Here is a 16,547-nt window from a genome sequence, read left to right as displayed (position 1 = left end):
TATATATATATATATAAAGAAGATGCAATTTGTATACTTCCTTACTCTTTTTACGAAACAATTGTTACCACAGGAATTTAAACAATGCTATCAATTCCCTTACCAGTTATATCTTTGTGAATTGAATTATTTATGGGCATGATTATGAGTCCAATTTTATCAATGTGGATTTTAACTACATATTCACTTATGCAAGAAGAATAAAATTCCATTTTCTTAACCTATTTTTTTTTTGAATCACTTCTATTTTAAGTTTATGATACTAAAGACTATAAAATATTAGGGTTCCATGATTACATCTAAGGTACTGAAAACACAACAATATGCATAGGATACATAAGACAATTATATGTTTTTTTTAATGTTATGATATTCATGGACCTTTGTAATTAACATCTAGACTTAGTGATCCCCATTAATGTTCTATGACAGATTATAGGGGAAATAAAATAATAAACTGAAATAAATAAATGAATGTAACTATTAACTATCCTATTTATAACCCACACAAGGAAATTAAACTAGTTAAACATAAAACACATGAAATAAAATAAAGAAAAAGAGAAAAATAAAACAACAATACATCATTATAATCCTATTTTCGAAAGCCCATCCCAAATACATCTCCATTCACACTTTTTCCCTTGGGATCTTTTTCCTTTATATCACTGTACAATTAAATATATTGTTCCTCAAAGGGCCTCAATAGTGAAAAATTGGGGCTATAATGCCACTATGTGATAACCCTTCCCAGCATCACTTGTTAGGAGGGTGGTTACCTCACAATTTTCTTCTTCTTTTCAACATAATATAATTAATTCAGAGTCAAACAAAAGGTGTAATAAACAATGACAACATAACATGTACTTCTACACCTTGTTGACAACTAATTCCTCGTCCAAATTAGTAACCATAATAGTGATGCCAATACAAGGGTAAATAATGTTGAAGGGTGTATTTTCTATGCAACCAATTCAACACTTGAAACTAGATGATGCCCCCGAAGGGAGGCTTAAATTCAATGAGAATAAGGATCACTTTCTCTAAATATTAAACATGAATTATGACTCGTCCTAGCAAACATAACCATGGGTTAGAGAACCAACTAAATAACAATTTGTGTGGTAGAGAGGCCTCTAAAAATAAAACACTCCTACACCCCATGGGGATATGATGTGTAATTACACATAGTCTAGCTCCTAATACAACAACACCTCCAACTTTTTTTTTTTGTAAGGGATGACAATGTTTCATTTCTGGCTCTTAATGCCACTATTTGTGGACATAAGCCACTCCAGCTCCAAACATCTCTAGTTGTGGAGTCCAAAGGACTCAAAAAAAAAATTCTAGGCACAACAATAGGCATTAGTACCCTTCATTAGGTTATTTACACTTATATCCTCATCTACCCACTTAGATAAATGTTGAAAGAGGTCACAACCATCACTGATCCAAAAATTCTCTTTCTACAGGTAAGAAAAAACTAAATTCTAGTGCTCTCACACAAGGCAATATTTTCTTTCTCTACACGTCCAAAATGACAACTCACTCCCAACAAAATACTTTGGCCAAGTTACCATTCCCCCTTTTTTAATACACAGCTTGGGGCGAAATTGCTAAAATTCTTGGAAAAATGACAATTAATGCGAAATATAAATTTGACCTCTTAACTAGAGGTTTCCCCTATCTCAATCCTATGAAATTTCAGCCTTATAGATATTATGAAATATAATACACAACAACAACAAAAGTGGACAATATTTTAATCATTGAGAATGTTAAACTTCAAGGAAATCCAAGAGAAAATATACCAAAATTTATAATAAGTTTATACCCTCTAGTGAAATCTTATCATACATGAACTAAGTACGAAAACACTCTTATTTGTTGAATAATCTAGGGCATCTGGTTTAGGGTGAGATTCTTCTGACAATGATAACTATTTGTGAAGTAATTTTTACTTTTCTTATTAGTACAATCTTCTCTTATTATTATTAGTGTGTGTTCTCTTACTTCATCAAACAATTACCAAAATAAAAGAGACAAGAACACAAGATGTTGGCTCTCAGCCAAGGCAAAACCTCTCTCTCCTAGAGAGGAAAAGCCTTCTGCAATTTTCTCTTATTGAAACTTCAATTGACAAATGCCAAACCCTAGACCCTTGACAATAAGATCCTCCAAGCGCAAGACATAATCTCTCCTTTGCAACTTCCTTTTTGTCCTTCAATCAATGCCTCCTTGTGCACTACACCTTGATCTATTGCTTCGCACTTCTTCCGGCAACTGATGGCGCTTTCCTATTTTTTCAAAAACTGCAGAAACCCTAGATCTCCTCAGAGACCTCTTCTTTGGTGTCTTGCTTTCCTTCTCTACCTCACTTGGCAATCTTCCTTCTCCTTGATACATAGACTAGAGAATGAGGCTCTTCTTCCAGTATATCTCTGAGTTAGAGGTTGATCCTCTTAACCCTACTACAAATCTGATTTCTCTCGCACGTGTGGCTGACTTAGACAAATTTTTCCTTATTGCTTGCTCCCTTCTTTCGCTTGATGTGGGACCCACTTCACTTGATATGGAGACCTATTTGAGGCCTCTTTTTAGCCCAATCGAAACTTCTTGGAGGTCTGCAATTTCTAACTTGTTGTAGCAACATAATGTCCTCCTTTTCCCTCACGCGCATGAATGAGATCAACCCAAAACAAAGATAACACTTGCCTTTTCTTGTCTTTCCTTCATTTCTTTCCCTATAAGGTTTATTCCTTCTATTTCACACCTCTTTCTCACTGAATTACAGAGCTGATCGAATTGGTGCTTGAATAAGAACGAGATGCCCTATATGTGGTTGATCCTCCTCTTTTAGGACGACTTGATCAACTAGTGAGGTCGACTTCAATTTTGTGCATAAAAATTCAGTTTTGGAGCTGACATGAAGAGGATACTTGTCTTTGCTTTGGAGGATCACCTTTGACATATTTACATAATGTAACTTTCCCTTAAATGGGTCTTTCATAATTACATTGACTCTTTGACTTTCCTATAGCACTTCAACATGTGCTAGACCTATGCAATGAGCAAGAAATTCATTTTACAAATGACAAAAACAATAATTTTTTTTCTTTTACAAGTACAAAGATCAAAATTACATTCATGAAGACTAAACCTAGTTACACTTTCTTCAACGCTCCCTCTTAACTAGGGAGGTATTCATAAATCATTACAAGGTCTTTGGACATTTTCAATCTGAAGAATTCACAGCAAGACCTTGACTGACAACTCTATCTCTCATTAGATCATAACACAATGTTGGTGAGACCAATGACTATAGACACCTTCATCATTGTCTCTCAAGGTACATACCCACCCGAGTTTTCACCGAGTATGAACTTCTAGGATTATTCTTATCTTGGGTTCCCAAACCTCAAAGAATATTGTTCCTCTTGCCTACTCTTATCTTAGATTCCCTACACATCCTCAAAGAGCATTGGATGCTAGATGATTACCCAATCCTCCATTCTTTCTACCCACGTGAAGACAAGAATGTTGTGTCTATCTCTCCTTCTTAACTACGGAAGATATGCCCATTCCTGTAAAGGAATGTTCCCAAGTTCCCTCTGATCAGGAACTTTCCCAAGCTTACTCTTAATTAGGGACTTGTCAGAGCTCCCTCTTTAACTAGGGACTCTACCTTTTTCATTAGCAACTTATTTTTGTCAGTCCTTTAGCTGCTTGATCAATTTGTTTCCTTGAAGCCATGAAATCTAGTCGAGCTTCATCCTTGTATGGCCTCAAACATCGATCACTTTCCTTCTTGGTTCGTCATGCCATTTTCTCTTCATGGAAAGTGGCTTACTTGATACATATTTGGAACCTTCTTCATATGGCTACTTCTTTCTCATCATGCTTCTTTCCGGAGTTTTCATCCTTCACATGAATGTTAGGAGTATTCGCACTTACAATCCTTGTTTCAGTAGCCCTGCATGAACTCATCCAAATATTATTCAAGAAATCAAAACATAACATTAAATCAAATAGCACCTTTCGAGATGGCTCTTCATCATGACATCTTGTTAGCTTGAATCATTAGTATTATGCATGTTCATATCTCCAAGTCCCTTCTAGGTATCAAGGGTCCTTTGATCTTTTTCCTTCTATGTCAGAGTTCTCGAGCCTTCTTCCAAGAGATGTCTTCAACAAATCTATCGGATGATGACTCGTAGTGTCCATGGTGTCCTTTTATTCCTGATCTCTTTTCCCATATGCTTCTTTATAGGTTCTCTTTTCAACCATCTCATACTCCAGATGAGGATATTTCTCATGTTGACCTTTCTCAGTCTGTGAACCATGCCTTCATGCATATCTTAATGAAAGAGATCTTATTCTTATTCTTGACCATGCTTCCAAAGAAACTACCCATGCTCATTAATAAATGATGACATTACTTAATTGGAAAACATATATGCATACATACACCTCATCTTAGTTCTTTCCTTGATCAGTTCAGCTTCCTTTGACAACTTCCTTGATTGAGATTATCTCAATTTCTTTTGACAACTTCCTTGATTGATATTACCTCAATTTTCTTTGATCTGTTGCATCTTTCTTTGCCTTCATATCATCCTTTCTTGAATCCCCATAAGTGGAATTCCTATTGAGACATTTGCTCTTCCTGAAAGTCATGAAACCTCTATTGAAGATTTCACTGGAGGATCCTTGTAGTTCTTACCCTGCAAATGCTCCTTCTTGTTGATGATAATGGCCTTCTAAGATGATTCTTCCTGATCGTGATCATTCCTTTATGCATTGATAAGGTCATTCAATGGCCACATCCTTCCTATATGAATATATTTATCTGAGCCATCTCTGCATAATGCTCCTATATTCCTAAAGATGTCGTTATCATAAATCATGCATTCTATCCTACTTCTACATGTTCCTATCATACCCAAAACCTTAAAGAAGACTTATGTGAAGAAGTTGATCCCAATCATAGTAGAGATCTAGAGGAGCTTCCTTCTTTTGCTTCTTATCTTCTTCATTCACTTCTTGGGTAATGTTGGCTTCTTCTCGTTTTCTCTTATTATTTTCCTTCTTGAACTTAGGACAATCCCTCTTATAATGCCCATATTATTGAAAACCAAAACATTGGACTTTGGACATATCTCTTTTACCCTTCCTTTGTGGACCAAACTTGCCAAATTTTCCTTTTCTCTTAGCCATAGCAGCAAATGCTTGCTCCTTTGATCCCACATCGTCCTTGGCTTTGAGTCTAGTTTCTTCAATTTTTCATAGGGACCAAATTTCATTCAATGGGGTAGCTTCCTTCTTGGCATATATATTGGATGTGAAGTTGCCCCATTCCTCAGGTAATGCATTGAGCACTACAGTAGTCATTTCTCTGTCTGGCATAACTTCTCCTAGTTCTTGTACCTGGTCTCTCATCTCAGAGACCTTCATGAAGTAAGGAGTTATTCCTTCTTCCTTGGATATCTTCATTTTATATAGTTCATTATGCAACAATATCACTTCTCTAGTTGTACTAAATGAGAATAGCTCCACCAGCTTATCATATATTTCTTTAGATGTTTCAAGTTTGGAAACATAAGGAATGAGAGGGTCCTTGATGGATTCTATCAAAATCCTTTAAGCCCTTGTTTCATCCTTATTATACTTTGCTAGGGATTGAGTTTGATCCTTTGTAGGAACAGTGAAATTCCCTTTGATGTAGTCCATAACTTCATTTTCTTTGAGAAGTAGATCAATCCTCTTTTTCCATGCAAGGAAGTTAACAGTCCCAACCAATTTGTTTCTTTCCTTGCAAAAATACATTTTGATGTGTTCAAAAGAGGACATAAAAATACTTATTTGAGAGAGTTGATGATGAAGTGATCTTGCTGCTTCCTTGAAGATTTGATGATTTGACTTTTTATATCTTGGAGTTCTTCAAGATGCTTCCTTCAAGGTGCCTTGTGAGTGATTTTCTTGTTGATGAAAACTTCTCAATGTGTAGATCTGGAGATCTTTAATGATGGGCTTGGATCTGAGTACCTTCCTTTGAAGATGATGAATCTTTGATGTAAACTCTTCTTGGATGGACCTTTCTGTAGATGCATTTAGATGGAAGGCTTTCTTCTTTGTTTGTTCCCAGGATGGTAGTCCTTATTGATGGATATATGAGAGGAGATATTAATCCTCCTTGTCTTTTGATGGATCTGGAACCCTAGCTTGTAGATTTGATGCTTCAATCTTTGAGTTTCCTTGCTTGATATTTAATGCTTCAATCTTGTATGTGTTCTTGAGATTCCCTTCCTTGATGTGTCACCTTAGCTTTGAAACCATGTTGAAGAATCTAGGGTATCTGGTTTAGGGTGAGATTCTTCTAACGATGATAACCATTTGTGAAGTACTTTTTACTTTTCTTATTAACACAATCTTCTCTTATTATTATTATTAGTGTGTGTTCTCTTACTTCATCAAACAGTTACCAAAACAAAAGAGACAAGAACACAAGATGTTGGATCTCAACCAGGGAAAATCTTTCTCTCCTAGAGAGAAAAACCCTTCTGCAATTTTCTCTTATTAAAACTTCAATTGACAAATGCCAAACCATATACCCTTGAAAATAAGGTCCTCCAAGCACAAGACACAATCTCTCCTTTGCAACTTCCTTTTTGTTCTTCAATCAATGCCTCCTTCTGCACTACACCTTGATCTATTCCTTCGCACTTCTTCCCGTAACTGATATCACTTTTCTCTTTTTCTGACCACTGCAGAAACCCTAGGTCTCCTTAGATACCTCTTCTTTCGTGTCTTCCTTTCCTTATCTACCTCACTTGGTAGTCTTCCTTGTCCTTGATACCTAGACTAGAGAATGAGGCTATTCTTCCAGTATATCTCTGAAGTAGAAGTTGATCCTCTTAACCCTACTGCAGATTTCATTTCTCTCGCACATGTGGCTGACTTAGCCACAAAGTTGTCCTTATTGCTTGCTCCCTTCCTTCACTTGATGTGGGACCCACTTCGCTTGATATGGAGGCCTATTTGAAGCCTCTCTTTAGCCCAATCGAAACTTCTTAAAGGTATTCAATTTCTAACTTGTTGCAGTATCAAAATGTCCTCCTTTTTCCTTGCACATGTGAATGAGATCAACCCAAAACAGAGATAACACTTTAATTTTCTTACCTTTCCTTCTTTGCTTTCCCTAGAAGGTTTCTTCCTTCTATTTCACACCTCTTTCTTACTGAATTACGAACCTGATTGAATTGGTTCTTGAATGAGAACAAGGTGCCCTATATGTAGTGCTTGATCGTCCTCTTTTTTGGCTGACTTGATCAACTAGTGAGGCCAACTTCACTTTTGTGCATAAAAAATCATTTTTTGAGCCGACATGAAGAGGAGACTTGTCTTTGCTTTGGAGGATCACCTTTTGACATATTTACATAGTGTAACTTGCCCTTAAATGGGTATTTCATAATTACATTGACTCTTTGACTTTTCTATAACACTTCAACATGTGATAGACCTATGCAATGAGCAAGAAACTCATTTTACAAATGACAAAAACAATATTTTTTCTTTTACAAGTACAAATATAAAATTACATTTATGAAGGCCAAACTTAGTTACACTTTCTTCAACATTATTTACAATAGAAAATGTAGTAGTAAATCAACCCTTATTTTCTTCAATTATAATTTTAAATCACTTCTCATAATTTCTCTTAACTCAACAAGACATATATAGTTGGAGTTACAAACCATGAAGAAGACAAATGGATGAAAATCAAATATGCAATTTACACAAGTATGCATAAGATGAAGTTTATGTACATACCCTAGTCTTAACATAAGACTAGTACAATCCACTAGTCCTCAAAACTCTAGCTAGGGAAAACTAAGAAAACCTTATCTTAAATAGGGAGATCTCACAAGCATGAATCACTCAAGAAAGTCTTGTAGTGCGATATGTCTCCTCTTATTGTTCACTTCTCCAAGTATAATATAGGGATTCATCACATGAATCTAATCTCTAGATCCCAAGGATATGAAACCATAACCCTAGACTTAAATATCCTCCAACGATATCAAGAAACCCTTGTGACTTTGTGTGTGAGAGAGAGAAAGTACATAAGAATATCCAAGAGAGAGAGAGAGAGAGAGAGAGAGAGAGACTATTGTTCTCCGCTTGATCACATCAAGTGCAACAAGTATAAATGAGCTATGATGTTATGTTATCAAAGGGTTCTCTCCTTCCTCTATATATATGGTAGGTAATGGTGGCCAACAACACATATGTGGGCCAATACCCTTACAAGAAACCTACAAAAATCACATGTAGACTCACACATGTGGAGTGCTACACTCCAAGGGTACATATTTAATGCTATGAAGTGTTTTCATCAACACACAAGGATCCAAGTACAAAGGCACCCCATGAGGTGTCCAACTCTTCTTTGAAATGCCACCAAAATCTTCATTAATCATCCTAAGCCATGTACCCCATTAGGTCCAATCTCTTTGCATGAATATTATCACAACCCTAAACCCCCTAGCCAACTCCAACCCTACATATAAGAATCCAAGCCATCTTGTACTATTCAAAACTTGATGCCCTCCTCCAAGATGCAAAATGCTCCTCCTCCTAAGTAGGGTGTTCCCCATACCAACATCCATCTCCATGTAGCCACCATGAATAATGTCACCAAAGTTGTCAAGAGAACTCTAATTCCCTATGAAAGAAAGCTAAGAAAGCACCTAATTGAGGTCAAGCAACCACTGGGTAAGCCATCTCCAATGTGCTACTCCATTATAGACCATCTCTCATGTGCAAATCCATCACCATACACCATGTACCCCAAATCTCATGAAGCGCCCCCAATCACAGTGTAAACAATTTGGAGTACCTCAAAAGCTAACATAAATTAGGGCAAGGGGAAAAGTGCAAGTGTCATAACATTGGTATTCGGTGAAATATCTTATCACGCTTAGGCCCTTTAACTCCAAATCAAGTTGGGAAGTATTTCTCAAATGCTCTATGTCATTATCTCCCTTTTAAAACTCACACATGTACATATTCTAGGGTGACTATCTTCGTTAAGAAAAAGTTCCTTCTCATTGGGCATTATTTCACAATGTAATTAAGATTCTTCTAGGCTACCCTAACATTCGACTCACTTTAGTGTGGGTCTTAGGAAATATCAACTTGCACAAGGCTAGCTCTTTCAAGAACATTATAGCATTTCAACAGACGTGAATTCAAAAATATATATTTCATCTTTATGTAAATGGTGAGTTTTATTGTAGAATGTATAATGGTGAATGATTTTTTCTATTATAATGATGAATTTATGTGTAGGAACAATGTTTAAGGCTATAATGGGTATATGCATTGCATTTAGAGGCTAGGTTGTGGCCTTAGTCATCATTGTTGCATAGTAAATCCCTATGGCCACTAAGTACCCAAATATGATCTTTGAAAAGGGTTGTAATGAAAGTTAAAACAAGAAAATGAGACCAGTTCAATGAAAACCAAAAATCCACCTTGCTTATTTTTTCTAAACTCTCATTAAATTTTTTCAAAATAATTGGGAAACTATCCATATTTTAACTTTAAAAATGAAAACTTCCTTTATTAATATTCAGCTTATAATTCTTTATTTGATCAACTTCAATATCTCCCATTGCTAATCCCTTATTCCATAATATGGGAAAGAATGATTTGATCCCAATTGCTATAATCATTGTAACCGAATCATCTAACAAAGTCTTCATTATTTGATTAAAATATTTTTCCTTTATTTTAGGCTTCATGTATCATGGAGGTTGATATTGTTTTATTTTTTATCTTTTATCCAATAAGTCTTCTAGCTCTAAAACTTAGACTCAAATATAACTTTAATAAATTTATTTTATTAGACACCCACTTTATATTAGACACCCACTTTATCTTTCCTAATTTGGAAAATTATAATTAATTGTTTATCTAACTGCATAAGTTCATCAAGTGATCTTGGAAATTGTCCAATTTCCCTTTAGAAAAAAGATATCTCACAAGCTCGGGGTGAATGGTAATTGTGTATAGATTTATTTTTATATAGGTAATTTATCATTGTTATTTATTGTTAATTTTTTTTAATTGTATAGAATTATTTTGCGTATTAGGTATAGTTTTGTTTTGATTGTGTATGGTTTGATTTTGATCAAAAATTTATGTAGCTTATCCATAGTTTAATATTAGGAATTCAATTCTTGTTATTTTTTATTATTATTTAAATTTATTTATTTGTAAGGTGATTGGTTGAAGTCTTATTATGGGTTGTTTAGTAATTTCTATTTCTATTACTTAATGATTTTTAATTTTTAGTTTTATTTCCTTTTTAATTAACTTTTTTTAAGCTAAATCTATTATTTCCTTTTTCATGAATAATATTTGTTTTTTGTCTATATTTATCTATTTAAGATGACTTACTATTATATATTAAAAACATATTTTAATAATTTAATTATAAAAAATAATATATTAATAAAAATAAAACATATATACACTAATATATATATATAGATATATTTCTTAATTTTTTTAATGATAATATTCAACAATACAAAATATATATATATATATATATATATATTTCTTAATTTTTTTTGATGATAATATTCAACAATACAATATTTTATTTGTTATTTTATTTTTGTGATGAAATTTTTATTTTTATTATATTTTAATTTAATTAAACTAAATTACGACAGTTACTAACTAATAATATATATAGCTATGGTTTAATTTCATATACTTTATCTGGAATTATTGCTTCAAATTCTCTTGCTAAATAATCACCTCGGTTTTACTTCGTTCTCAAGTTTGAAGGTGAAGTCTTCTGACATCATCTACATAGCGTCTTCTAGCGTCTTCTAATAGCTTTAGGTAACCACCCATATGCATGTTCCTACCAGTCACGATTCCCATAATGTCCATATGGTTTTTTGGAGTGAAATCTTCTGGATTTGGTATGGGAACACGAGGCTAGTGGTGGGATGCTCTTGAGGCCTCTTATAATCTATATCTTCTCATGTTGAAGATTATAAAAAGAGACACACGGAGCATTATATACACATTTTTGATGGGAATCATTCATGTTTTAGGTATTCCATGGGTTGCTTTCTCTTCACTATTTTGCATTCTCTCTTCACTATTTTGCATTCTCTCTCCAATTTACTAGATGTATTGGTACATATTTTTCACTTTTACATTTAATTTTTTTATATGCATAATTTTTATCATTTTTATATATCATTTTATTTTTTCGTTTATATCTATATCGTTTTTGCCTTAGCTTGCAAATTTCTTCATCCACATAATTTGTATTTCTTTAACTCGTCAGTGTCAATTCATTAAGCCCATAGATACTCTACAATTTAATTTAAGAAAGATGTGTACTTGTAATATAAAAATGTAACTCTATTTAAAGAGGTTGCTTAAATTTTTTATTTTATTTTTCAATTTTATTTTAATTTTTCTTTCTATTAATATAATTTTTATTTTTATTTTTTTTAGTTTTTTTAATAAATAATGATGTTATATTTTTTATTATAGTTTTTTAAGATTATATTTAATAATCTAATTTCAGTTTATCTCCCTTTTAAATAATAATATTTAATAACCTATAACTTTCTTTAAATAATAATATTATTAAATAATGTAGATTTAATGACTTGTTATCTTGTCCAATAATATTATTATTATTTATTTGTTTTGTGATTTAGTTAATTTTAATCTTATAGATATTTTATATCTAAATATTATTTATCTTTCAAGTATTTTAATTTTTGTATTTTTACTTTTCTATTTATGTGTTAAAAAAGTTGTTATAAAATAATGAATAATTAGATATTGTTGGAGAAAATAGCTTAATACTCTTTTTTTTTAATCTCCATATCCTCTAACAAGCTTCACACTCACTAAATCCTAATACAAAATGGAAAATTTCTTCTTTAATAATAAAATTATTAATTTAACTGGTTCAATTCTTTCGATGTCAGGTTCGATGGTTCAAGTGGATCTACATCATACAACTATTACATGGATGTAGTGGTCACTGATCTCTAGGGTCTGTAAACCCCACGCGCACATATATTATTTAGGAATCACTATTTATGTCGAATGCGGGTAACTTAATTGGTGATCAAAGTGATGAGTCTTGATAAAAATAAGAGATTCAAGATTTAAGTACCCCTAGACCCCGAAAGGGTTTACACACATAACCATGTGCTACGCCAGCTACTAAATTCCTTCCTTTGAATACTCAAATATATGGATACCCAAATATATATATATATATATATAATTTTTTTATAAATTAAAATATATATATTATTAATTTTTTTTGTTAAATGAATGATCAAAAATATATTATTTAAAAAAAATACACTCAAATCTTAAAAAGATATAATATGTATATCTCTTTTATTTTTTAATGTGTTATAGTCTAAGTTTATCTTTTTATTTGGTCTTACAAAAACTTTGATTGATCTTTTATCTTTCTCTTTGAAAATTAGGCTATCATTTTTAATGTGTTATAGTCAAAGTTTATCTTTTTATTTAGTCTTACAAAAACTTTAATTGATTTTTTTAATAATAAATGCAATTTTCCTATTTTAAAAATTTGAAAATTCAAATTCAATTTAAATTTTAAAAAAGTTAACTATAATAATTATATATTAATGTTTTTAACTTTATAAAATATTAGTCTAGATCCATCTTAACTTTGGATCTACCAACAGCTAAGAGAGATCAAATTCTTCTTTACTCTAAAAGAGAGATTTGAGTTAAGATCAATCTAGACTAGTTTAATTTCGTCCTTTCAATAGACTATATTCCACATGAATACCATGGGTCAATACTATGAGTTCTCAATACCATGGACCATTTTATTATTATTTTATATTTATATTTATATTTATTTAATTTTTTTACTCTTAAAATGTTTACATTACATCATATTAATCTTTTAGTTTAATTTAATTTACTTTTATTTTTAAATAATTTGATTTATAGGCAAAATGTTAAACATTACATTACAACATCTTTCTCATACTAAGCTTAAGAACCCCTCAAATAATATTTAAAAAATAAATAAAAAATAAAAAATTACTATTAATTTTAATTTATAAAATTGAGAGCCCATAGGTCTTACAATAGGGGGTGAAGGGGTGTATGGTTAAGTCTCTCCATGATGTGAAGGTCACCAGCTCAAAACTGAGTGGGTAAAAATCCAGTGGACTGGTGTGGCCCAGGTCACATGATTTTGATGACCTTTTTCACCAAAAATTAGGTTATACAATTTCAAGCAAGAATGTGATTTTTTGTTACTTAAAATACATTTTTGAATGCATGAATAGATTCAACACAATGAAAACCCCCTGGGGCACTCAAATTCAACAAATTAAACAACTTAAACTCAAGTTTTTAAAAATTTCTACCATATTTTAGTTAAATTAGCTAGAAAAAAAAAAAAAAAGTCATTTCATTTATAATTTAAACCATTGCAACGGAAAGATAAATAACAATATATTTAAAAAAAAGAAATGACAATATATTAAAAAAATGAAATAATAAAAAAATTTAATTAGCTAACCTAGATCCATTTTCACTCCAATCTACCAGGCTGTCATAAAAATCAAATATCTTGAAATGTAGACTACTTGATGAAAAAAAATTCATCCAATGAAACACGTGATAAATCTAAAATTACAATCTACCAATTCTACCCTAAATTTTACCTATGTTACTATTATACAATTATATATATAAAAAAATAACATTGTACATTCCTTTCTCCTTTCTTCTTTCAAGGTAACAAACCTAATTTGCATTATTCCTAACTAATTATGCCCGAGGCTCCTAAATTCCACCTTCTGAATGCATGACTCGTAATCTTGCCTTTTCATCTCCATTTTCTCTTACGAGTGATCACACATAATCTTGCCTTTCCATATCCATTATCTCTTACCAGTTATGCCTGTTGTCATAGTCTCCCAATTTCTACCTTCTGAATGCATGATTCATAGTCTTGCTTTTTCTATGTTTATAACAAAATTAAGGCTATGCATACATCCGACAGGCTTGGATTTGTGCCATGATGTTAAAGGCCTAGAGTTGTGACACCTACTATTTGTATGAATTGAATATGTCATGCGATGGTTGACCTATGACGAAAATACATTATTAACCAAACATTTAAAATTCATCGAATTATTAAGTTTGAAATAGATTGCAATGGATAGAATCTAATGCAGCAAGGTTTCAATTCGTTGATTATACAGATGTTGGTTTACGAATACATAGAAAATGGAACACTGCACGATCATCTCTCTGGTAAGGTTCTGCTGTCATCTGATATTTTCATATACTATACATTTTTTCCATGAGCGTGTTTCAGTTTCAAATGTAGATCAAGAACGAGAAACACATCTTATTCATTGACAGGAAGTTTCCAATCAAAGCCTCTAGACTTCGCCCTTCGTCTTCGCATTGCCCTGGGATCAGCGAGAGGCATTATGTATCTCCATAATGAAGCTAATCCTCCCATCTTCCACCGTGACATAAAGGCCAGTAACATCCTACTCGATGATAAATTCAATGCAAGAGTTGCAGATTTTGGATTGTCAAAGCTAGCCTTACTGCCAGAAATGGACGGTTCAGCTCCAGATCATGTGTCAACTGTAGTGAAAGGAACTCCAGTAAGATATAAAACTTGAAATGATATATGCACAATATTTGCACCAGTTTTTATTGTATTAGCGAGCAAGGATAACAGTCTTTCTTTTTTGTAGGGATATCTCGATCCAGAGTACTTCTTGACTCATCAGTTGACTGATAAGAGTGATGTATATAGTTTTGGCGTGGTTCTCTTGCAGCTTTTGACAGGCATGCAACCCATTTCAAATGGCAAGAATATTGTGAGGGAGGTAAATGTCTTTATTATACATATATTTACAGAGCATAAGATTTGAACCCAAATTTTTTTATTGGAAATAGCTCAAGATTTAAATCTAAAATTTTTAATTAAAAAATAACACAAAATTTGAACTCAAAATTTTGTGGTCAATAGAACTTCATTTTTACTGCCATTATCAATTAAACTACCAAATTCTTTTCAAAATCTACCATTTACATACATAAAAATGCCATCCCAATACATGATATTGAATTTTGTCATACACTAGTAATTACTTCTCAACTTTACAAGGACTTCAATATCTTGTTGTCAAGTTATTGAATTTTGTCATACACTAGTAATTACTTCTCAACTTTACAAGGACTTCAATATCTTGTTGTCAAGTTATTGAATTTTGTCATACACTAGTAATTACTTCTCGACTTTACAAGGACTTCAATATCTTGTTGTCAAGTTTTTCCTGAAATGAGTGAGGAAGGTATATATTTTACCGTTACTTTTGGGTACTTGCAGCTAATTGACTTGCTTTACAGGTGAATTTGGCATATAAGAGTGGAATGATGTTATCTATGATCGACAAGCGAATGGGTTCATATCCTTCAGAATGCTTGGAGCCATTTGCCAGATTGGCATTGCGTTGTTGCCAAGACGAAACAAATGCACGCCCCTCCATCGCTGAGGTTGTGCTTGAGCTTGAGAAGATCTTCCGGTTAATGCCAGCAGAAGAAGATCATAACATACCGTTCATGCAAATTCATATGGATCCAATGAACATGAAGAAAAGGCAGAGCGAGATATCTGCAGAAAATCCTTATTTGTCTTCTGATATTCCTGGGAGCGACCTTCTGAGTGGAAATATTCCCGAGATCGCACCACGATAAAATGTTTTATATGTACATGTTACAACGTTCCTCTTCCCATCTTGCATACACATTGTACTGAATTAAAAAACCTTCACTGCTGTACACTAGACTCATAAATTGACTCTAATTGTATAAAAATAAAAGTGCGCACATGGTGTGGCAATCCAGGAAGAAGCGTGAACTCTCCTGGGACTGGGATCCTTTTTCTGAACGTTCTGTGCCCTGGTTTATATAATTTCGTAAATACTAATTATATTTCAAACTTCCCAAGTTTTTGGACTTTGCATTTCACAGTTTAATATTTAAAAATATTAAAAAGGCTAATTCAATAGATTCAGGTTTTCTGGTTAAAAAGTTTAGCATTGATATTTTCAAAAATGTTAATTAAATTGATTTAGGTTGCATTATTCAATTCTTTTGATATTACATTTTGGTTTCAAATAATTTTACACTTTATCGTTCAATTTAGATTAAGGTTTGTCTCTTTTAAGTTTGAATTTGATTTTAAATACGGAAGGACCTTTTAAGGAAAGAATAGGTATTTAATTGATAAATAAATTATATTTTAAATAATAAATAAATAAATATAAAATTAATTTAATTGATTATTGTTAATAGTATTAAGTATTTTATTAATTTTATGTCAAATTAATTTATTAGAATTATGATTTATAATTTGTCTTTTTATTGAAAAAAAATATAAAATATGGTTTAATAACTTGTGGTAAGTT

The 16,547-nt window shown here is 32.3% G+C and overlaps 1 protein-coding gene across 3 annotated transcripts in view; it reads left to right on the top strand.

The window, feature by feature from the left end:
* Positions 1-16,078, top strand: part of LOC149194157 (putative LRR receptor-like serine/threonine-protein kinase At1g06840) — a 397,266-nt gene extending 381,188 nt beyond the window's left edge. Inside the window, exons 16-19 of one of the 3 annotated variants that reach the window (XM_089405050.1) lie at positions 14,319-14,370; positions 14,482-14,735; positions 14,829-14,963; positions 15,487-16,077. In XM_089405050.1, coding sequence (XP_089261176.1) covers positions 14,319-14,370; positions 14,482-14,735; positions 14,829-14,963; positions 15,487-15,834 — 789 coding nt within the window. In that variant the 3' untranslated portion in view covers positions 15,835-16,077. Of the gene's footprint in view, positions 1-14,318; positions 14,371-14,481; positions 14,736-14,828; positions 14,964-15,486 lie in introns of all 3 variants that reach the window. The other 2 variants (XM_089405049.1, XM_089405051.1) reach the window with 2 other exon arrangements.
* The last annotated feature ends 469 nt before the right edge of the window (positions 16,079-16,547 follow it).

This window comes from Pinus tabuliformis, chromosome 2_2, assembly GCF_031772625.1.
Source record: "Pinus tabuliformis cultivar Carrire ecotype Pingquan chromosome 2_2, CPIR1, whole genome shotgun sequence".
NCBI classification, from domain to species: Eukaryota; Viridiplantae; Streptophyta; class Pinopsida; order Pinales; family Pinaceae; genus Pinus; species Pinus tabuliformis.
Note: the sequence above shows the minus strand (reverse complement) of the source record. Positions and strands in the feature narration are given on the sequence as shown.